The sequence below is a fragment of the Gymnoscopelus microlampas genome (genome assembly GCF_963454915.1).
Source record: "Gymnoscopelus microlampas genome assembly, chromosome: 1".
Classification (NCBI taxonomy): Eukaryota; Metazoa; Chordata; class Actinopteri; order Myctophiformes; family Myctophidae; genus Gymnoscopelus; species Gymnoscopelus microlampas.
Genome location: NC_139962.1, coordinates 58770180 through 58795503, shown reverse-complemented (window position 1 = coordinate 58795503; position 25324 = coordinate 58770180). Strand labels below are relative to the sequence as shown.

The following is a 25324-nucleotide window of genomic DNA, read 5'->3' as shown; positions in this document are numbered from 1 at the left end:
CCCTTATAGAATGATGAAGCATTGAATTTTATGTCTGATTTTGTCATTTTCATTCTCTGTGTTCTGGATGAGCAGCATATTTCACGTCTACTTGGCCTCACAGTTAAATGAGAACCAGTTGAACGAGAGGGAACGGGTGGCTCTTGCTCAGAACATTGAGAGGGACATATATGCGTCAACTGACAGCTGGGTAAGAACCTAATATTATCTCCATGACATTTATATACATGTTCTAATGACTAAAGCTGGGCTTACACTGTACGAACATTGGCTAGATTCTGGCCCAATTTGTGAGCCTCGCAATTTTTGTCAGAGCGAATTTGCGCACCATCGGGCGTCGTTTCAGGGTACAGGTGGTTGGGAGGACCGAGACTGCTCCTGATTGGCCTGCAGGCGGTCGGATTCATTCAGACAATTTCATTGGTTGTAGTCATGCTCTCGCACAGTTGAAGCATACAGTAACTATCTGTTATCAGTGGCTTTTTTTACTCACTGCAACCTGTGCAAATCAGCTAATTCCAATACACACACACATACACACACACGCACGCACGCACGCACGCACACACACACACACACACACACACACACACACACACACACACACACACACACACACACACACACACACAGGCCCTTCTAACAGTATAACATAACCCTACAGTACGTATCCCTAACATAAATACCTTGTTGCAAGGTTACATGTTTAACAGTAGACAGTTACAAGCATTTAAAACCGAGGAATATGAAAAGCAATATCATATTAGGTTGATGCTTAATTAGTTACCCCAGTCATTCAGATATCTCAACATGTGCAAGGCCCCATGACATGGCCAGAAAACATCATATTTGATACTATACATCACATGATTTCTCTGAAACAGTCAGCTAGGGCAGGACATATCACAGATTGATTGGCATTTTTAGTAGCCAATGGGATGACATTATCAGTAGTGACAGTATGTGGGCTCTGAGGTTCCAATAGCACTGTGACCGCATCAGACACAACAGAAACCAGGAATGAGGAAAAACCTCATTCATCACTTCTCGATGTTTGGCAAGTAGGCAGGCTATTCAGTAACCTAGGAGACGCACATGCAATCAAATAGGCCTATTTAATGTTCCAGGTTTTTGTTTTGTTGATGGCTAGAAATGATTGATTTACTACTGTGTCTCTGCCGCTGTTGATCACATCAGTGATATACAGTGCCGGCTGCAGACAGTAATAAGCAGGGGGGCATTAATTATTCTAGGGGGGGCACCTGTCTGTCCCGTGCGTGAGGGACCCGTGCGCGATTTTTTTCGGTTATTGGATGGATATTTTACTTTTTTGGGGTGTTTTGTAACTCTATTTCGGTTAATTCGGTCCATTTACCTTGCCCCTATATGCACCAACAACAAATACAATTATAGCATTATAATGTTTTAATGTAATGTCGGCATTGCATCTCCACAGGCACAGACTCCACAGCGGGAGAAAAAAAGGCAGGCTATACTGCGCTGCGCTGCTTAAAAGAAATTAAAAAAATTAAAAATTCTGGCCAATCTGAACTGGGGGGGCACAAAGTCTAATCTGGGGGGGCATTGCCCCCCAATGCCCCCCCATAGGGCCGACACTGGTGATATAAAAAAAAACTCCCAGACCGCATTCTTCTGACTTTGACACTGTAGTTTGTTCGATTGACTGTTATGACTGTGTTTGTAGTTTTGTTTTATTGGTGTTATTTTTCATTTGATGTGTCAGAGCTTTCAAATGAATCTTTATTGACAATTGTCAACAGCCAAGAACGAACAGCAGGGCTGACAGGGACGTTCAGTGTGAGCACTCAAGTCAGGCTTGATGTGTGAGCACATTGTGACCTTTGGCTTTACATTGTGAACGATTTACTTGTACAGTCTGAGTGATTTCTAAAATCGTGCAGTGTATGTCCAGCTTAATAAATGGTCTCTTAACAGCTTTCTCTTGCTTGACTCTCTCCTTTTCTGTTGCTGTGTGACCTCCAGGAGGAATACGGCAACATGCTGGATGAGAGCATATTGACAGTGCTGGGGATGATTGACTGTCCGATTGGTAAGGTTCTAGCCACTGACTAACAAACACACACACGCACGCGCGCGCGCGCGCACACACGCACGCGCACACGCACACACGCACATTTAATGATTTAAACTCTAATACTTAGGGACTAGTCTTGTAGTCATTTAAAATAATAATTGAGTTTAGAGTGATACATAAAGGACGACTTCACCAATTTCTCTCTGTCTCAGAGGAGGGCTGTGGACAGTTCAGAAACCCACCTACCAGTGACATCATCGATGGGAAATCCAAGCTAATAGAAACTGCAGGCTTTCTATTTCTGGAAAGTTAGCATGCTGGAAGCCATTGTTCTCGCATACACAAAATAAAATAAAACATTTGAAATCTTATTTGAAAAAATAAAACCTGCCTAACGAAGATGTCACATGTAGGCAGGTTTCTGAACTGTCTACAGCCCTCCACTCAGACACAGTGTGAGCAGACAAAATGGTACCATATTATAATGAGCATTAGTGAGGACCAATTATATGAAGATAAGGTTGAAAATGGGTGAAGTCGTACTAAGTTATAAAACAACGGAGCAGACTCCATGTCTTCTATACTCATTTAATGAATGTTTGTTTGTTGTTCTTCTGTAGACCCTAAATATATTCAGCTGGTGACGGAGTACATGGAGAGACGGAGAGATGGTCACCTTCATTCTGGTGCACAGGTTATTGGAGATTAGCTTCTTTTCATTAGTTTTTCTTTTATTTAGACCTGAGTGAGGCTGATTCTAAAAATGCCTTCTAAATCCTAACTGTTTTCTGAAAGAACTATGTTGCAATATATATAGCTAAAATCTAAAATGACAGATGCTTGCCTGGGAAAAACTGCTTGTGTGCGTGACTGCGCGTGCACAACTGGTCTGTCCCACATGAAATTTGTTCATTAACAGGAGTCTCTTCAGGTCTTTAGTAAACAGAAAATACATGTTCAGCTGAGTTGCCAATTTTGTTCAATTAGGAGAAAGTATCCATTTATCACCTTCTATTTTTCCAGATTTGATTCCTTTTTTCACTCACCACTTCCAACTTCACTTGTTTATCCTGTATGAGTTCTCTCTCCTAATTTGATGACATTTGAATTCTGACCTGAAAATGAACTTTCTGTTTACTAAAGAGAGGGACAGGGAGACCCTGTTACTGAACAAACACTCTAGTATTTATTACTACCACAATATAGAGCTACTGAACACTGTTACTGAACAAACGCACAGTCTATATCAATGATTACTATCACAATATAGAGCTATTTAACACTGTTACTGAACAAACACTCTATAGCAATGATTACTATCACAATATAGAGTTATTTAAAGGGTTAGTTCTGATTTTTGGACTTAAAGCTGTAGGAAATACTTGCCATGAACGTAGTGGTTGCAAAGGTATTAATTGATTGCCCGAGGCCCATGGTCAGAGTTATGGTCCGGTTCCGGTCCGGTTCTGATGAATATGAAGTAGTTCCGGTAGATTAGTAGATTTGGTGGGGGCCGCTCATGAAAATTAAATGTATTAAAAAAACTATTTGTATTGTTGACCTATTTCTACCATATAGTGCAGGTTTCATTCAACTTCGACCCCTGTCACATGGTACTATTGTTTGTGTCCAGAATCACTGCGCCGCGGCAGCCTACTCACCCACAAAATATATGACACAAAAAATAGTACCATGTAACAGAGGGGTCGAAGTTGAACGAAACCTGCACTATATGGTAGAAATAGGTAACAATACAAATGACGCTAGTTTTTTTTATACATTTATTTTTAATGAGCGGCCCCCACCAAATCATGGAACTACTTCATATTCATCAGAACCGGACCAGAACCGGACCAGAACTCTGACCACGGGACTCGGGCAATCAATTAATACCTTTGCAACCACTACATTCATGGCAAGTATTTCCTACAGCTTTAAGTCCAAAAATCAGAACTAACCCTTTAACCCTTTTTTTTTTTTTTTTTTACCAAAAACAAATCTTATTTGGTATATTTCAAGTTCATTATGTTGAGCAGTAACAGTATACATTTGCCATATATTCTGCTTCTAAGGTCATACACAATTACAATATTCAACAACTGTCTTACTTTGGTAAATATATATGGTCCTAACTGGGATCAAAAACTTTAGTTTTCTATACCAAACCTGGGAAAACATCAGTTAACTTTAGGTTTGGTTAGTTTACCAATCCCTCTACACAAAATCAGCTACGTTCATTCAAACATCTATGGATCAATAGGCTGTCTTTTATCTAAGGTTAAGTCCTTCTTGTCTTTTCCTTACTTTGAAAGGGTGATGCATGCTTTTATTACAACTCGCCTCGACTACTGCAATGGCCTCTATGCCGGCATCACCCAAGCCTCCCTCTCGTCTCTGCAGCTAGTCCAAAATGCTGAAACAAGAACTCGGAAACGAGAACACATCACCCCCCCATTCTGGCCTCCCTCCACTGGCTCACAGTGCATTTTAGGATCCATATTAAGACTTTATTGTTCGTTTTCAAATCTTTAAATGGATTAGCGCCAGATAATATCTTTGATCTTCTTAAATTATATGTTCCATCCAAATCACTAGCTCCCAAACTGTGCAACCAGCTACCTTGTCATGTCAGGCTGGCTCTCACACTACCTGTTTTTAATTTGTAGTGTTGTGATTTGAGTTGGATTAAATCCTAATGTAGAACAGTATTTCTTTCCTGCTGTCCATCAATCATTTTCACATATATTCACTAGCGTCGTCAAGCATCCGCATCTGCAAGAAGACCTCCTGACGTCAGTAATGAACCAGGACCTTACGGGAAAAAGTATGTGAAACCTCCTACACAACATTGCTTTGTATTTTTTTGAATTTCTTTTTTTTTTTTTTTTTTTTTTAACCTTATTTTTGACACCTTGGAAAATAAATCTGAATAATTGAAATATTTGGTATGTCCATTCTGTTCACCTAGTCCTCATCAGAACAAACTCTTTTACATAATTATGAGTCGATAAAGAGTCGAAAAAGAATGACGCTTCACCGGCGCGTTTCAATGTTGTAGCGCTCCTTTAGCAGCCCTGCTTCTACATTTCGAAGTTCTTCGCCGTTTTATTTTATTTTCTCACGCCGTTTGGTGCCCCCTCCCAATGTTGGTGCCCTGTGCTTCAGCACCTAAAGCCCGTTGGATAAGCCACCACTGCGGGTGGCAGTAATTTGTGACTCGCGAGCTTGTCCATCCATCCATCGATGCATTTGTGTGTGTTCAATGCTTCGCTCTGAGCAATTGTCGTCAGCAGCGTTACTAAGAGCTAGCACACAAACAAACTGCATGGCTGTATACTCTACTATGTCTCAGAGGAGGGCTGTGGACAGCTCAGAAACCCAGTGAAATCATCGGTAGGCAGAGTTGGTCATTTCAAACAAGATTTCAATTTCTATATTTTATATTAATGCAAGAACAATGACTTTTATTATACATTTTCTCCTCTGAGACATAGACCAAGTAGATTTTTTAATATATATGGTTTATGGTATATGGTTTATGCTTAAATAATTTTAAAGTCAGACATACTGTGTATACAGTATGTCTGACTTTAAAATGATTTCATCATAAACCATTGTACCTTTTCAATTTGTACAGCAATCCTTCCCAACACTTTTAGTCAGTACATTCAACAGGCTGACACTAAAAAGATTTGTTTGTTCATTTTTACCCATAATGTTTTGTATTTTTGTAAGTACATGAGTATGTGTGCATGTGGCTGTAGCAGTGCATGTCTGCATGCGTTGTGCAATACATTCAGCAGTAACTGTTTTCTGTTGTATTTTATTGACTGTAACGTTGACAGGTCTAGTAAAGAACAAAAGATGAGTGAGCCTGGGCAGAGAGAGGAGGAGGGAACAGAGTCTCCAACAGCCAGCAGTGGGTCTGACCACAGTGACCCGTCTAAAGGAAAACCTCCTGAATCCACTGATGAACCTGGACCTTCACACACAATGTATGTGAATGCTCTATACGATATGCAATTTACAATTTAGGCATTTAGTATACGCTCTTAATCCAGTGATTAAGAGCAAGGTAAACACGAGGTTACACATCAAATGCATAGCAATAGTAATCTAGTAATCTAGGATCATAGGTAAACCAAGAACCTATCTTCAGTCTAAACATTATTACATCAAAAAATAAATAACTTTTGAAACAAACTATAAGATGCCAGGACAACAAACGAACCTGGGATCTGGCTAAAGTGGAGTCTAAAGAGGTGAGTCTTCAGGTTAAGGCAGAAAATTGGGAGTGAATTTGCAGTTGTAACTGCAATGGGGAGTTTATTCCACAGTTTGGGAGCCAGGAGGGAGAGCCAGTATTTCTGTGCTGCTTTATGATCAATGCAAAAATATTGATTCAGATCATAGTTGTATTTCCGAACATGGTGTAGTTATTCTGTGAAAAGACGTTGGTTTGACACTACAACCGTCGGGTCCTTGTCAGCTTGTCAACTTCCTGAACAACATTGAACATTTTGTTCATTGTTGTTGTCAGTCTTGTGGTCTTGTGGAATACTACTCTACACCAGTGGTTCTCAACCTTTTCAGGCCGCAACCCCCCAAAATAATATTTTTTGAACTGGGGACCCCCCACCCTGACAAGTACTTGGAATGTAGTTGAGGCATTACATTTTGTTTGACTCTGTTCCATAGATAAATATTGTGAAAATAGCCGATCTACAAGCTCACAGCGCCTGTGAGCTTTTTTTTGCCTCTTTCTTATATTATTTGACAATTTTGCCAATGTTTGCCCAGTTTTTATAGTATAGTTTGTTGATTACTTTTGATGCAGTAATGGTATTTTTTCTAGGTATTAAAAAGGTCTTAAAAGTCCTTAAATTCACTTCACTGTCATCTGGGGAACCCCCCCCAAAAAAAGAACCTGTGGGTCGGGACTCCCTTGGGAGTACCGATACCGATATGCAACCATGCTTACTTAGAGGGTTTCGGGATAAAGTATAAGAGAGGCGGGTTGAGATGGTTTGGACATGTGCAGAGGAGAGATGCGGGACGGACAGACAGACAGACAGACAGAAAGACGGATGGATGAGGGGCACATTGGGAGAAGGATGCTGAAGGAAGATGGAGTTGCCAGGTAAGAGGAGAAGAGGAGGGCCAAAGAGGAGGTTTAAAGATGTGGTGAGAGAGGACATGCAGGAGGCTGGAGTGACCGAGGATGATGATAATAGTAATAATAATAATGGATGCACAATAACTTTACTCTTGCCAGGCCAAAACAACAAGCAAAACCGATCGCTGATGACAGCGGGTGGGATTGTACAGCCTGTACCTTCAGGAACACTGCTGTGGATTCAGAATGCAGAATGTGCAAGGGCGCATCCAGGCAATGTTGGCTCTCTGTGTTTGTGTTTGTTTTTTTGTTTTTACTAGTCTTTACCAGAGAGTCTCTAACATCCAGCTGGGTGTCTATGTGGCTACTTTCTTCTACTTTGCCTCAGGGCTGCATTTTATGTATACTGTACACCTGCATATAATGCTAATGTTCCTAAAATGACATGCAGTTAGGGGTTGAGTGTCTCGTTCAGGGACACCTAAACACTTGCCAGGACCAGGAATCGAACCTAGAAACATCTGCTTCTCGGGTTAGTTCTCTAACCACTCAGCCATGCATGGCCACACTTAAATTATGTGGTCACGTTTCATGTTGAAATTGAAATACATAGTTGAAATTTCAGCTCCTCATTTCTTTGTCAGTTCCTTTTTGGGTGGAAAATTTTAGTCACATGATTTGCGGTTTGTCTGAAAGTGTCTGTCAAAGTGCTTTTGCTTTGCCATCACTGCACAGTTTTTGCTGATAAGACAAATACATAGCTAAATATAGCTGCAAGCAGCAATGAGCGGTTTCGAGAATAAGAGAGAGAGAGAGAGAGAGAGAGAGAGAGAGAGAGAGAGAGAGAGAGAGAGAGAGAGAGAGAGAGAGAGAGAGAGAGAGAGAGAGAGAGAGAGAGAGAGAGAGAGAGAGAGAGAGAGAGAGAGAGAGAGAGAGAGTGGCAGACAGACACTGACAGACTGGCAGACTGGCAGAGTGGCAGACTGGCAGACTGGCAGACTGGCAGACTGGACAGTGACAGAGTGACAGACAGACAGTGACAGAGTGGCAGACAGACACTGACAGACTGGCGGACAGACTGTGACAGACTGGCAGACTGTGACAGACTGGCAGACTGGCAGACTGGCAGACTGTGACAGAGTGGCAGACTGGCAGACTGGCAGACTGTGACAGAGTGGCAGACTGGCAAACTGGCAGACTGTGACAGAGTGGCATACTGGCAGACTGTGACAGACTGTGACAGACTGGCAGACTGGCAGACTGTGACAGACTGTGGCAGACTGGCAGACTGGCAGACAGACAGACTGTGGCAGACTGGCAGACAGACAGACAGTGACAGAGTGGCAGACTGGCAGACTGGCAGACTGTGACAGACTGGCAGACAGGCAGACTGTGACAGAGTGGCAAACTGTGACAGAGTGGCAGACTGGCAGACTGGCAGACTGTGACAGATTGGCAGACTGGCAGACTGTGACTGACTGGCAGACTGTGACAGAGTGGCAGACTGGCAGACTGTGGCAGACTGGCAGACTGTGACAGAGTGGCAGACTGGCAGACTGGCAGACTGTGACAGAGTGGCAGACTGGCAGACTGTGACAGAGTGGCAGACTGGCAGACAGACAGACTGTGACAGAGTGGCAGACTGGCAGACAGACAGCCAGTGACAGAGTGGCAGACTGGCAGACAGACAGACTGTGACAGAGTGGCAGACTGGCAGACTGGCAGACTGTGACAGAGTGGCAGACTGGCAGACTGGCAGACTGTGACAGAGTGGCAGACTGGCAGACTGGCAGACAGACAGACAGACAGACAGACAGACTGTGGCAGACTGGCAGACTGGCAGACAGACAGACAGTGACAGAGTGGCAGACTGTGACAGAGTGGCAGACTGGCAGACTGTGACAGAGTGGCAGACTGGCAGACTGGCAGACTGTGACAGACTGGCAGACTGGCAGACTGGCAGACTGTGACAGAGTGGCAGACAGACAGACAGACAGACAGACAGACAGACAGACAGACAGACAGACAGACAGACAGACAGACAGACAGACAGACTGTGAGAGAGTGGCAGAGTGGCAGACTGGCAGACAGACAGACAGACAGTGACAGAGTGGCAGACTGGCAGACTGGCAGACAGACAGACTGGCAGACTGGCAGACAGACAGACAGTGACAGAGTGGCAGACTGGCAGACTGGCAGACAGACAGACAGACAGTGACAGAGTGGCAGACTGGCAGACTGGCAGACAGACAGACTGTGGCAGACTGGCAGAGTGGCAGACTGGCAGACAGACAGACTGTGGCAGACTGGCAGACTGGCAGACAGACAGACAATGACAGAGTGGCAGACTGGCAGACAGACAGACTGTGACAGAGTGGCAGACTGGCAGACAGACAGACAGACAGACAGACAGTGACAGAGTGGCAGACTGGCAGACAGACAGACAGTGACAGAGTGGCAGACTGGCAGACAGACAGACTGTGACAGAGTGACAGAGTGGCAGACTGGCAGACAGACAGACAGTGACAGAGTGGCAGACTGGCAGACAGACAGACAGTGACAGAGTGGCATACTGGCAGACTGTGACAGACTGGCAGACTGGCAGACTGTGACAGACTGTGGCAGACTGGCAGACAGACAGACTGTGGCAGACTGGCAGACAGACAGACAGACAGTGACAGAGTGGCAGACTGGCAGACTGGCAGACTGTGACAGACTGGCAGACAGGAAGACTGTGACAGAGTGGCAAACTGTGACAGAGTGGCAGACTGGCAGACTGGCAGACTGTGACAGATTGGCAGACTGGCAGACTGTGACAGACTGGCAGACTGGCAGACTGTGACAGAGTGGCAGACTGGCAGACTGTGACAGAGTGGCAGACTGGCAGACTGTGACAGAGTGGCAGACTGGCAGACAGACAGACTGTGACAGAGTGGCAGACTGGCAGACAGACAGACAGTGACAGAGTGGCAGACTGGCAGACTGGAAGACTGTGACAGAGTGGCAGACTGGCAGACTGGCAGACTGTGACAGAGTGGCAGACTGGCAGACTGGCAGACTGGCAGACAGACAGACAGTGACAGAGTGGCAGACTGGCAGACTGTGACAGAGTGGCAGACTGGCAGACTGTGACAGAGTGGCAGACAGACAGACAGACAGACAGACAGACAGACAGACAGACAGACAGACAGACAGACAGACAGACAGACAGTGAGAGAGTGGCAGAGTGGCAGACTGGCAGACAGACAGACAGACAGTGACAGAGTGGCAGACTGGCAGACTGGCAGACAGACAGACTGGCAGACTGGCAGACAGACAGACAGTGACAGAGTGGCAGACTGGCAGACTGGCAGACAGACAGACAGACAGACAGACAGACAGTGACAGAGTGGCAGACTGGCAGACAGACAGACTGTGGCAGACTGGCAGAGTGGCAGACTGGCAGACAGACAGACTGTGGCAGACTGGCAGACTGGCAGACAGACAGACAATGACAGAGTGGCAGACTGGCAGACAGACAGACTGTGACAGAGTGGCAGACTGGCAGACAGACAGACAGACAGACAGACAGACAGACAGACAGACAGACAGACAGACAGTGACAGAGTGGCAGACTGGCAGACTGGCAGACAGACAGACAGTGACAGAGTGGCAGACTGGCAGAGAGAGAGAGAGAGAGAGAGAGAGAGAGAGAGAGAGAGAGAGAGAGAGGGAGAGAGAGAGAGGGAGAGAAAAGAAAGAGAGAGAGAGAGAGAGGCAGTGAGAAAGAGAGGCAGTAAGAGAGAGAGCGAGAGAGAAGAAGTGAACATGCATTAATTAACAAAGTCATGATTTTTGTTCAGTAAATTATATTTGGACCGGTTAAATTGGGGTTTGAACCAGGGACCTATACACTTGTGGGTAGACAGTGTAAAGGATAAGGATAATTCCAGGTCCGTTCATGAAAGTCCTTGCGGTCTTGTTTCCAATGAGGGCCTGTGAGCAATTAGGGGATAAGAGTCTTGCTCAGGGACAAATTTCATTTCATCGACACATTTGCTGGCCTGGCCTGGAATCGTACCTGGGGCAACCAGGACCTCTGGCTCCCTAGGTGGGCTCACTAACCACTCAGCTATGGCCACAGTACACACGGAGCCATTGGATAGACAGAATTGGATTTCATATGTGGTAAGTTATCATACAGCATGGGTTGCTTATTATACATACAAGCTCATAACGCGTCACATTGTAGATCGGCTGTATGTGGTTACTGTAGGTGTTGTATTAATAATTACATCTGCAAAGTAACAAGTAACTAAAGCTGTCATCTGCTGTAATTGTAGTAGAGTAGAGTAGTAAAGTAAAAGTACCTAAAAATTGTACTGTGCATGTGGCAGGTGTGATTGGTGATGAGTGAGAGCAGGTTAGAGGGGTGGCTCCAATCCATGGGAATAGGGGGAATTCCAAATGATGATCACCTCAACGCATTGTTGGGGACAGGGATCGAACCAGCGACCTATGGATTCACAGGCTGCCTCTCTTCTCATTGAGCTAAAGATATGGCCTCCCTGATGGTGTCTGTTGATATCTATAGGTTTTTCCGTCCTATAGGTTCTTCCGGTGTGAGATTGTAGATCAGCTATTTTCACAAGAAAGTATGTCATACATAAAAAACAACTACTCTCAAAAGCATTTCATGTTATTGTTTAAAAATTGCACATGTCTGAATTAACAGGGTTATGTTTTGTACAATGCAATTTAAATGTAAACTGTGACGAGTGGGGTTTGAACCATGGACCTCTGGCACATGAGACTAACAGTGTATTGATCAAGCTATTCAATGCACAGCCTTAGTCAGTGAAAAAGGAGAATCCAACAAAACAAAACAAAAGAGGGAATGAAGTACGTCATACATTGAAAATAACTACTCTCAATAAGCATTTCCTTTATCAATTGCATGTTTATTCATTGATACAATCATGTTGTGTGCAATGCAATTGAGTTGAAGTCTGCATGACTTGGGATTTGAACCGGCGACTCTGCAGTATCAAGGCAGATGATTAAGCCATTGGGCCAACAGACCTGTACTAGTGAAAAGGGAGTTCACACACATGACACACTTTCACGCAAATTAGTCAGAAATCCTTGGTTTAAATGTTTTTCAAACTGCTCAATATATTTCGGAATGGAAACTAGTGGAAAATAGACGATCTACAAGCTCACAACGCGTTGCTATCTAAAAAGGTGTGAGATTGTAGATCGGCTATTTTCACAAGAAAGTATGTCATACATAAAAAAAAACTACTCTCAAAAGCATTTCGTGTTATTGTCTAAACATTACACATGTCTGAATTAACAGGGTCATGTTTTGTACAATGCAATTACAATACAATTTAAATGTGAACTGTAATAAGTGGGATTTGAACTAGGGACCTTCGGCACATGAGACTCACACTCTACTAATGGAGCTATTCAATACACAGCCTTAGACAGTGAAAAGGGAGAATCCAACAAAACAAAACAAAAGGGCGAATGAAGTACTTCATACATTGAAAATAACTACTTTCAAGTATGCATTTCTCGTCATCTTTAACAATTGCACATGTATTCATTGATACAGTCATGTTGTGTGCAATGCAATTATAATTAAGTCTACATGAGGTGGGATTCGAACCGGCTACGCTGTGGTTTCAAGGCAGATGATTAAGCGATCAAGCTATTGAACCAACACACCTGAACCTGTGAAAAAGGGCCTCAAACATTTATTTGACACAGTTTCACGCAAATTGCTCAGAAATCCTGGATTTAAATGTTTTTCAAACTGCTCAAAATTGCAGACAATCTAAGGGCAGAGCTTACTGGTCAAAGTGATACATGTGTTCCTCATGAGTCAAGGCACATGTGTAAGCAGGTTTAACGGCTGTCGGCCAAACAAGGCATGACTTTTGCCTGTTTAAAGTTTGCATTTTCAAAAAATTGCTATAGCGCCCCCCTTTGACCAATTGGAGTAAGATTGGTTTCAGTGATACTTGGAATAACCCTCTACAATATTGCAAAGTGTCAAACAAATGTGAGTCTGCATGTATGTGTTACGGGCAGATGAATAATTGTCATAAAACTTGCAATTTTCATTGGCTTATAAAAGCTTAACGTTTTCACTTATGGAAAATCCGCTTGCTCACGTCTGTCGGCATTGGTCCAAAGTTCATGTGTAGACAGTTTCGTACAGATTGCTCAAAAATCCCAGGAGGAGTTTGATTTTTACTGCTTTTTACTGCTTTTCATACAATTCAAAATGGTGGGAGATCTAAAGGTCAGAGGTCAAAAGTCAAACAGTGAAAGTTGTTAGGCATGAGGAGACGCATGTGTGCATCGAAGTTTCATGGCTGTAGGTCAAACAGGGCATGAGTTGTACATGTTCAAAGTTGGCATGTTCAATTGAGTGCTACAGCGCCACCCTTTGGCCAATGGTTGTGAGTTTCGGGTCTTCGCCGTTTGGCATAGCCCTCTACCATATTGCCGAATTTCATAAAAAGTGACCACGCGGTTAGGCCAGAACTGCCAAAAGCGGCGGAAGAATAATAATAATAAATATAGCTGCAAGCAGCAATGAGCGGTTTCGAGAAAACTGGCAGAGTGGCAGACTGGCAGACTGGCAGACTGTGACAGAGTGGCAGACTGGCAGACTGTGACAGAGTGGCAGACTGGCAGACTGGAAGACTGTGACAGAGTGGCAGACTGGAAGACTGTGACAGAGTGGCAGACTGGCAGACTGTGATAGACTGTGGCAGACTGGCAGACTGGCAGACAGACAGACTGTGGCAGACTGGCAGACTGGCAGACAGACAGACAGACAGTGACAGAGTGGCAGACTGGCAGACTGGCAGACTGTGACAGACTGGCAGACTGTAACAGAGTGGCAGACTGTGACAGAGTGGCAGACTGGCAGACTGGTAGACTGTGACAGAGTGGCAGACTGGCAGACTGTGACAGAGTGGCAGACTGGCAGACAGACAGACTGTGACAGAGTGGCAGACTGGCAGACAGACAGACAGTGACAGAGTGGCAGACTGGCAGACTTTGACAGAGTGGCAGACTGGCAGAGTGGCAGACAGACAGACTGTGGCAGACTGGCAGACAGACAGACAGACAGTGACAGAGTGGCAGACTGGCAGACTGTGACAGAGTGGCAGACTGGCAGACTGTGACAGAGTGGCAGACTGGCAGACTGTGACAGAGTGGCAGACAGACAGACAGACAGACAGACTGTGACAGAGTGGCAGACTGGCAGACTGGCAGACTGTGACAGAGTGGCAGACTGGCAGACTGGCAGACAGACAGACTGTGGCAGACTGGCAGACAGACAGACTGACAGTGACAGAGTGGCAGACTGGCAGACTGGCAGACAGACAGACTGTGACAGAGTGGCAGACTGGCAGACTGGCAGACAGACAGACAGTGACAGAGTGGCAGACTGGCAGACTGGCAGACAGACAGACAGTGACAGAGTGGCAGACTGGCAGACAGACAGACTGTGACAGAGTGACAGAGTGGCAGACTGGCAGACAGACAGACAGTGACAGAGTGGCAGACTGGCAGACAGACAGACAGACAGACAGTGACAGAGTGGCAGACTGGCAGACAGACAGACAGTGACAGAGTGGCAGACTGGCAGACAGACAGACAGTGACAGAGTGGCAGACTGGCAGACTGGCAGACAGACAGACAGACAGTGACAGAGTGGCAGACTGGCAGACAGTGACAGAGTGGCAGATTGGCAGACAGACAGTGACAGAGTGAGAGAGAGGCAGACAGACAGACAGACAGACAGGCTACCAGGAGTATGTTTGTAACAAAGTAAGAATTCCAAATAATGATCACCTCAATGCATTGTTGGGGACAGGGATCAAACCAGCGACCTATGGATTCACAGGCTGCCTCTCTTCCTATTGAACTAGAAATATAGCCTCCCTGATGGTGTCTGTTGATATCTATAGGTTTTTCAGTCCGTTATGAACCAAGCCTCTGTTTTGCTAACTACTCTAGATTACTGGTTGACAAATATTTAGCAATAAAGTTTTGTTTTGTGTTCTTGGAATGGAAAGTAGTGAAAATAGTTGATCTACAAGCTGACAATGTGTTGCTATCTGAAAAGTTGTGAGATTGTAGATTGGCTATTTTCACAAGAAAGTATGTTGTACATAAAAAAACAACTAATCTCAAAAAAGCATTTCATGTTATTGTTTAAAAGTTGCACATGTCTGAATTAACAGGGTCATGTTTTGTACAATGCAATTTAAATGTAAACTGTAATCAGTGGGATTTGAACCAGGGACCTTCGGCACATGAGGCTCACACTCTACTGGTGGAGCTATTGAATCCACAGGATCAGACAGTGAGAAAGGAGAATCTAACAAAACAAAACAAAAGGGCGAATGAAGTACGTCATGCATTAAAAATAACTACTTTCAAGTATACATTTCTCGTTATTTTTAACAATTGCACATGCATTTATTGATACAGTCATGTTGTGTGCAACGCAATTATAAGTCTACATGAGGTGGGATTCGAACCGGCGACCCTGTGGTTTCAAGGCGGATGATTAAGCGATCAAGCTATTGAACCAACACACCTGAACCTGTGAAAAAGGGCCTCAAACATTTATTTGACACAGTTTCACGCAAATTGCTCAGAAATCCTTGGTTTCAATGTTTTTCAAACTGCTCAATACATTTCGGAATGGAAACTAGTGAAAATAGTCGATCTACAAGCTCACAACGCGTTGCTATCTAAAAAGGTGTGAGATTGTAGATCAGCTATTTTCACAAGAAAGTATGTCATACATAAAAAACAACTACTCTCAAAAGCAATTCATGGTATTGTTTAAAAATTGCACATGTCTGAATTAACAGGGTCATGTTTTGTATAATGCAATTTAAATGTAAACTGTGACGAGTGGGGTTTGAACCGTGGACCTTTGGCACATGAGACTAACACTGTATTGATCAAGCTATTCAATCCACAGCCTTGGTCAGTGAGAAGGGCGAATCCAACAAAACAAAACAAAACAAAAGAGGGAATGAAGTACATCATACATTGAAAACAACTACTCTCAATAAGCGTTTCATTTAACAATTGCATGTTTATTCATTGATACAGTCATGTTGTGTGCAATGCAATTGAGTTGAGGTCTGCATGAGGTGAAATTTGAACCGGCGACCCTGTGGTATCAAGGCAGATGATTAAGCCATTGGGCCAACAGACCCGAAGTGATGAAAAGGGAGTTCACACACATGACACACTTTCACGCAAATTGCTCAGAAATGCTGGATTTAAATGTTTTTCAAACTGCTCAAAATTGCAGACAATCTAAGGGCGGAGCTTACTGGTCAAAGTGATAGATATGTTCCTCATTGATACAGTCATGTTGTGTGCAATGCAATTATAATGAAGTCTACCTGAGGTGGGATTCGAACCAGCAACACTGTGGTTTCAAGGCAGATGATTAAGCTATCAAGCTATTGAACCTACACACCTGAACTAGTGAAAAGGGAGTTCACACACATGACACACTTTCACGCAAATTGCTCAGAAATCCTGGATTTAAATGTTTTTCAAACTGCTCAAAATTGCAGACAATCTAAGGGCAGAGCTTACTGTTCAAAGTGATACATGTGTTCCTCATGAGTCAAGGCACATATGTAAGCAGGTTTAACGGCTGTCGGCCAAACGAGGCATGACTTTTGCCTGTTTAAAGTTTGCATTTTCAAAAAATTGCTATAGCGCCCCCCTTTGACCAATTGGAGTAAGATTGATTTCAGTGATACTTGGAATGACCTTCTACAATATTGCAAAGTGTCAAACAAATGCGAGTCTGCATGTATGTTTTAGGGGCAGATGAATAATTGTCATAAAACTGCAATTTTCATTGGCTTATAAAAGCTTAACGTTTTCACTTATGGAAAATCCGCTTGCTCACGTCTGTCGGCATTGGTCCAAAGTTCATGTGTATACAGTTTCGTACAGATTGCTCAATCTGTACGAAGGAAGAGTCTTTTTTACTGCTTTTCATAGAATTCGAAATGGTGGGAGATCTAAAGGTCAGAGGTCAAAAGTCAGAGTGTGAAAGTTGTTAGGCATGAGGAGACGCATGTGTGCATCGAAGTTTCATGGCTGTGGGTCAAACAGGGCATGAGTTGTACCTGTTCAAAGTTGGCATATTTCAATTGAGTGCTACAGCGCCACCCTTTGGCCAATGTTTGTGAGTTTCGGGTTTTCGCTGTTTGGCATAGCCCTCTACCATATTGCCGAATTTCATAAAAAGTGACCACGCGGTTAGGCCAGAACTGGCAAAACCGGCGGAAGAATAATGAACTCTTACAGATGTAATAAGGCTTCGAGCCTATTGGCCTCGAAACCTTAATAATAATGAAAGTGTAGAGATGTAATAAGGCTTCGAAGCCTGATAGGCTCTCGAAACCTTAAATATTGCAGACAGCACTTGATCATACAGGGCCCTAGTATAGAGCCCTGGAGTGGCCATTGACAAAAACACAACTACATTGTGCTCTTTTTACTAGTAAAGTGTGCAAACAATCTAGTAAAAGTATTATAACTTTTATTTCTGTCAATAGCCACTCCATACCAGGGCTCCGTATGATCCAACTTCATGTAAGATATAAGGTCTTTGCAAATGATTTGTCCTAAAGTGACTTTCCATGTTCCCTTTCTTCCCCATCGCTGCATGGCTGACAATGACATTTCCCATTTAATATGACAAATTTGTTTTACTCAGGATCCGGCCCTGATTACAGGCAATACTATAGTATTGTTTCTGACGTTTCTTTGTTTAAAATTGTTTAATGTGATTAATAGTTGTGTACATACAATAAACCATTAAAATAATCTATTTTGCAACCATCCTAAGGATTCTGTATTGTACTGTATCTCGACGACACTGCAAATGAGGGCAACATCAATGTCTTTTCGAGAATAAATAAAGGTTAAAATTAATGAAAAAAATATATATACATATTTTACCTACACCATAGGTAAAATACTAAAAGTACTAAAAGTACATTTAGTCTGTACTTTGATCAGAGGTGGGGAAGCCCAATTACTGGTTACTGGTCAGTGACGTCAGCACTCAGCTGTCATAGAAATGGAACAAAAAGAACACACCATTGTCAAGAATCGAGTCAATGTCATGCAATTTTAAATGATGCGGTCTAGCCAACACCAACTCAGGACTCCTGAATTGCTGCCGTCCACACGTGACTGCAAATGCATTCAGATCTAGGTAGCCTGTGCTGTGTGTATAGTCAGTCAGACACTCGTAATTATGTATACCTTTTAACTTGCTTGTCGTGATGTAGTCTAAACGGCGGCAACATGCTTTTGATTTACGCAGGTGGGATTCATCATCTGATACATTTTACATTAAAATATAGTATGACATTGATGAAGAGCTTTATGAATGAGGCTCTATGTGTGTAATGAGGTAACATTATATTACATTGATGTTCCCTCCCTGGATGAGTAGACTGGACTACATCCACAATCATCCATTCACTTTAGACCTCATGTTTATGAACCAATACACATTGAAGCCAGGATTCAACAATTCTTAATGATCAAGTGATATCTCCTGGCTAGACATCCTTTGGGAGGGCCCTTATATTTGGTCTAGTCTACAATATCACAGGCTAGCAAAAAAAAATGTCTGTTACGTCATCTTTCCACCTGTACAGTTACAGATACTGTATGTCAAAAAATAATATCATAATAATGTGTTATCATTATTTCTCCCTCCTCTTTTTATGACTCTTCTCCCTTCTGGCTCCCAAACTGTGGAACAAACTCCCCATTGCAGTTAGAACTGCAGACTCACTCCCAATCTTCTGCTGTAATCTGAAGACCTCTTCAGACTCCACCTTAGCCCGTAGCACTTGACCTAGCCTTGATGACCTTGCAGGCTTATGCAAAGGTCATTTAAAATGACATTTAGATAGCATGTTATGTAGACAGATGTCAGGTCATTTGTTGACCTGGTATCCCGTAGTTTGTATAGTTTCAATGTAAATATTGTACATTTTTGGATATTATACTGTTTAGACTGAGTATAGGTTCTTGGTTTACCTATGATCCTAGATTACTATTTCTATGCATTTGATGCATTACCTCGTGTTTACCTTGCTTACTATAAATCACTCTGGAATAAGAATGTCTGCTAAATGGCTAAATTGTAATTAGTCTTTTCTATCATTCTCTTTCTCTCAGCAGGGACTCCGTCACAGACACCCTTCCCTCTGCAGCAGACAGGAAGAAGTCTTGGCATGAAAATTTCCCCCAGGACCTCCGTGACCATGTTGTTGACAAACTGTGAGTGTTCACCACACAGAAACCAGAACTAATGCAATGTGTGCTCACCATCTTCTTGACCCCAGGCCCTGAACAATTGTCCCTTATGATGAAGCATTGAATTTTATGTCTGACTTTGTCATTTTCATTCTCTGCTTTCTGGATGAGCAGCATATTTCACGTCCACACGGCCTCAGAGTTACATGGGTACCAGTTGAACGAGAGGGAAAGGGTGACTCGTGCTCAGAACATAGAGAGGGACGTATATGAGTCAGCTGGCAGCTGGGTAAGAACCTAAAATTATCTCCATAACATTTATAAACATGATCTAATGACTAAAGCTGGGCTTACATTGTAGGAACATTGGCTTGATTCTGGCTCAATTTGTGAGCCTCGTAATTTTTGTCGGAGCGAATTTGCGCACCATCAGGAGTCGTTTCAGGGTACAGGCGATTGGGAGGACCGATTGACCGATTGACATTTAAAGTTTGCAGGAGTGCGCAAGAGCACATTCGCATTACGTTGAGGAACAAATGCCACCCTTTCAACATTGCCCTATTATAGCGCCACCAGGAGGCCGATTTTTGCAAAACATTTATATTGTATTAATCCCATAAATGTTGTCCAAACATCACGCAAATCAGTACATATCTCTTTAGTCAAGTGATCAAGACGGATTTGTCCGATCAGTCTGATTTTTCACATTCCAGCCTGATTGGCGAATTCCAAACAGACCTGTGCTCCGTGGAGCACTTTTTCTAGTTTTCGTGTTGATTTCATTTGAAAGCTCCGGCCTCAGAGCTTTCAAATGAATCTTCATTGACAATTGTCAACAGCCAAGAACGAACAGCAGGGCTGACAGGGACGTTCAGTGTGAGCACTCAAGTCAGGCTTGATGTGTGAGCACATTGTGACCTTTGGCTTTACATTGTGAACGATTTACTCGTATAGTCTGAGTGATTTCTAAAATCGTGCAGTGTATGTCCAGCTTAATAAATGGTCTCTTAACAGCTTTCTCTTGCTTGACTCTCTTCTCTGTCGCTGTGTGACCTCCAGGAGGAATACGGCAACATGCTGGATGAGAGCATACTGACAGAGCTGGAGATGAGGATTGACTGTCCGATTGGTAAGGTTCTAGCCACTGACTCAATCTCTCTCTGTCACACTCTCTCTCTCTCTCTCTCACGCACGCACGCACGCACGCACGCACGCACGCACGCACGCACGCACGCACGCACGCACGCACACACACACACACACACACACACACACACACACACACACACACACACACACACACACACACACACACACACACACACACACACACACACAGAGTCATTCTAATATTGTACCATTTTCATCTATTCACTGTGTCTCAGATTAGGGCTGTGGACAGTTCAGAAACCCACCTACCAGTGACATCATCGATGGGAAATCCAGGCTAATAGAAACTGCAGGCTCTCTATTTCTGGAGAGTTAGCATGCTGTAAGCCATTGTTCTCGCATACACAAAATAAAATAAAACATTTGAAATCTTATTTGAAAAAATAAAACCTGCCTAACGATGATGTCACATGTAGGCAGGGTTCTGAACTGTCTATAGCCCTCCACTGAGACACAGTGTGAGCAGACAAAATGGTACCATATCATAATGAGCATTAGTGAGGACCAATTATATGAAGATAAGGTTGAAAATGGGTGAAGTCGTACTAAGTCATACAATAACGGAGCAGACTCCATGTCTTCTATACTCATTTAATGAATGTTTGTTTGTTGTTCTTCTGTAGACCCTAAATATATTCAGCTGGTGACGGAGTACATGGAGAGATGGAGAGATGGTCACCTTCATTCTGGTGCACAGGTTATTGGAGATTAGCTTATTTTCGTTTTTGTTTTATTTAGACCTGAGTGAGGCCGATTCTAAAAATGCCTTCTAAATCCTAACAGTTTTCTGTAAAAACTATGTTGCAATATATATAGCTAAAATCAAAAATGACAGATGCTTGCCCGGATTGAACGGGTTATACATACTGTACTGTATGTTATTCAACATGTTACAGTCTTTAATCTTGCATAATGGGGATTATTTGATATTATTGACCTGAAACTGACATCATATATGCATGGCATGGAATGAATTTCATCATGTCTGAGCCATTCATAAACAGTAGGTACAAAGCCCTGATGTCAGGGGCTCAGGTTTAGCATACTGATATTGTCATCATTAGCTAAAATAAGCATGGAATGGAAATTAATGTATTTCGTTTTCATGGCTTAACAAAACATCCCAAAACAAAGTAGAAAGCACATGTCCAGTAGTAACAGCACTTATGCTTTCGGGTAAATGCTTGTGTGCGTGACTGCACGTGCACAACTGGTCTGTCCCACATGATGTTGCCAATTTTGTTCAATTAGGAGAAAGAATCCATTTATCACTTTCTATTTTTCCAGATGTTTGCTTTTTTCTCTCATCACTTCCAATTTCACTTGTTTATCCTGTATGAGTTCTCTCTCCTAATTTGATGAAATTTGCTTTCTGACCTGAAAATGAACTTTCTGTTTACTAAAGAGAGGGAGAGACTCCTGTTATATCAATGATTACTATCACAATATAGAGCTATTTAACACTGTTACTGAACAAACACTCTATAGCAATGATTACTATCACAATACAGAGCTATGTAACTTATTTTTTTATTTTTTTTTACCAAAAACACATCTTATTTGCTATATTTCAAGTTCATTATGTTGAGCAGTAACAGTATACATTTGCCATATATTCTGTTTAAGGTCATACACAATTACTTGGCAATTGTATTAAAATATCCAAAAATATTCATAACAACTGTCTTACTTTGGCAAATGTATATATGGTCCTAACTGGAACAAAAAACTTTAGTTTTCTATTCCAAACCTGGGAAAACATCAGTTAACTTTAGGTTTGGTTAGTTTACCAATCCCTCTACACAAAATCAGCTACGTTCATTCAAACATCTATGGATCAATAGGCTGTCTTTTATCTAAGGTTAAGTCCTTCTTGTCTTTTCCTTACTTTGAAAGGGTGATGCATGCTTTTATTACAACTCGCCTCGACTACTGCAATGGCCTCTATGCCGGCATCACCCAAGCCTCCCTCTCTCGTCTCTGCAGCTAGTCCAAAATGCTGCCGTGCACCTTTTAACAAGCACTTGGACAGGACACGAGAACACATCACCCCCCCCCCCCCATTCTGGCCTCCCTCCATTGGCTCACAGTGCGTTTTAGGATCCATATTAAGATTTTATTGTTCGTTTTTAAATCTATAAATGGATTAGCGCAGTTAATATCTCTGATCTTCTTAAGTTATATGTTCCATCCAAATCATTAGCTCCCAAACTGTGCAACCAGCTACCTTGTCATGTCAGGCTGGCTCTCACACTACCTGTTTTTAAAATCTTAAAACTATTTTTTATTCCTTGGCTTTTAACCCAGATTGATATTTGATTCATTGTATTGTGATTGGAGTTGGATCCTAATGTAGAACAGTATTTCTTTCCTGCTGTCCATCAATCATTTTCACATATATTCACTAGCGTCATCAAGCATCTGCATCTGCAAGAAGACCTCCTGACTTCAGTGATGAACCTGGACCTTACGAGAAAAAGTGTGTGAATCCTCCTACACAAGTTTTTTTTTTATTTCATTTTTTTAAACAATTTTGTAACCTTATTTTTGACACCTTTTGGAAAATCAATCAGCATAATTGAAATATTTGTATGTCCATTCTGTTCACTTAGTCCTCATCAGAACAAACTCTTTAACATAATTACGTATATCATAACAATGCATGGCTGTTAGCTCATCTTTCCACCTGTACAGTTACAGATATATCATGGAATATTATGGCATAATACAATATCTATAATTCACTGTTCCTCCCTACTCTTCTATGTGTCTTTGTCTTTTCTATCATTATTTTGGTCTCAGCTGGGACTCCGTCACAGCCCTCCCTCTCTCTGCAGAAGAATGGAGGAAGTCTTGGCATGAAGACATCACACAAGAGTACCGTGATTTCAATGTCGTCTGGTTGTGAGTGTTCACCACACAGAAACCAAAAATGTTTGCTCACCATCTACTTGACCCCAGACCAGCTGAACAAGTATCACTTATTGAATGATGAGACATAATTGGTTGAGTTGAATCTTGTGCCTGACTTTGTCTCTTTCTTTCTCTATGTAATGTAGCATAAAGTACCTCAAGCGCCCCTCACACCCAGCAGAATGGGCTCTAGTGAAACGCATCCGGAACATAGAGAGGTACATATATGAGTCAGCTAACAGCATGGTAAGAACCTAATATTCTCTCCCTGATGAAAATAATAATAATAATCCTCTACCATATTGCTGAGTTTCGTAAAAAGCGAAGCCAGAACTGCAAAAAGTGCCGGAAGACGAAAGTGTAGAAATGCAATAAGGGTCCAAAGGCCCTAGGGCCTTGGCCCCTTAATAATAAATATATATAAATAAATACTTCCAGTCACCAGTAGATGTGCTCTATAACTATAACTCAATGTTTTCACCTAGATGTCTTTATGCTCTTAGCCAGCATGTTTGGTGCAGATGTATGGATGGATTGTGATTGTTGATTCTCTGCAACTGTGTCACCGCCAGGATGAATACTATGACCTGCTGGGAGATAACGTCGCTGTGCTGGGGCAGAAGTTGTATATCTGTGGGAGTAGGTTTCTAGCCTCTGACTAACACACACAGACACACAAAGTTTCCTGTGAGTAGACGTAAGGATCTGTGTATCCATGGGAACGACAAGTTTCCAACCGCGAGCCTATGCGGCCTACGTTTTAACTCACAATTGTTTGTCTGAAGATCCATTCTATATGTCATGTTATGGTTTAAACTTTAAGGGCAGCTTTGTTCAGACCGGCTCTGACCTGCGCTAGAGTGACAGCCTAATTGATATGACTGCAATGATGTAATTATTTGGGAGCAGGTGTGTAAGATTCCAATAGTATAAACATTTTAAATGGCTTTCATATACTCTTAATATATTTTTCAAATAAGATTGGGCTCAGTTTTGGCTATGTTCTGGGTGTCAATTTCAATAAATAAATGAATTCATTCATTTTCAATTATTCAAATAACCGTTTAAAAAAATGTCGCGTACACGTCAGTGAAAAGAAAACGCTGGGAACGTCCCTATTTCCGACTTTACAGGGAAACAAGCCCAAAGTCGCTTATAATAAACAGACCTGGCAACACTGGCAGGCCAGTGAGTAATTTTGTCAGATAATGGACATGACGACATGGCTGTGCCTAAGATGCACATAATATGCACATATTACAATTTAATTAAAATAAATTATGTGGGCTCTGAAATCTTATTTCAAACCTTTATGGTATCAATACAGTGGCCCACCTCGGGGGTGAGAGTTAGATGGGCAGGTAGAAAGCATTGACATCTATATGCTATTATATTACACGTTACCGCAATTATTAAGTAATAAATTACAGTAACTAGTTACTTTTGTAAGTCGTTACCCCAACACTGATGACGAACAATTACAGATTATATTTAAGTGATTTATTCCATTCATATTCTGTTCATATTTTATTTGTTTTTATATGACTTCATTTCGGTTTGTTTGCTGTTCTTCTGCAGAGATGAATCTGGGAGGTGAGATGGGGATGAGGTTCTTGGGTCCGAGTTCAATGCTTCCTGTTCCTCTTGGCACCACCAAGGTTATTATAGTTTTTGCACTTTAATATTTATTCTGTTCTGACTTTTTTCAGAAAACATTAACAGGCTATTGCTGC

At 42.5% G+C, this 25324-nt stretch overlaps 1 protein-coding gene across 1 annotated transcript in view; it reads left to right on the top strand.

Moving 5' to 3' along the window:
• The window catches only part of LOC311044289 (uncharacterized protein), a gene marked incomplete at its 5' end in the record, with an annotated part of 33360 nt that overhangs the window by 5096 nt on the left and 2940 nt on the right, over positions 1–25324 (top strand). The window contains 14 exons of the mRNA XM_084055764.1: positions 76–190; positions 2005–2071; positions 2677–2750; positions 4810–4880; positions 5902–6051; positions 19431–19532; positions 19683–19797; positions 20568–20637; positions 21302–21375; positions 23087–23157; positions 23481–23582; positions 23738–23837; positions 24164–24230; positions 25170–25249. Coding sequence (XP_083911890.1) covers positions 76–190; positions 2005–2071; positions 2677–2750; positions 4810–4880; positions 5902–6051; positions 19431–19532; positions 19683–19797; positions 20568–20637; positions 21302–21375; positions 23087–23157; positions 23481–23582; positions 23738–23837; positions 24164–24230; positions 25170–25249 — 1258 coding nt within the window. The remainder of the gene's footprint in view (positions 1–75; positions 191–2004; positions 2072–2676; positions 2751–4809; positions 4881–5901; positions 6052–19430; positions 19533–19682; positions 19798–20567; positions 20638–21301; positions 21376–23086; positions 23158–23480; positions 23583–23737; positions 23838–24163; positions 24231–25169; positions 25250–25324) is intronic.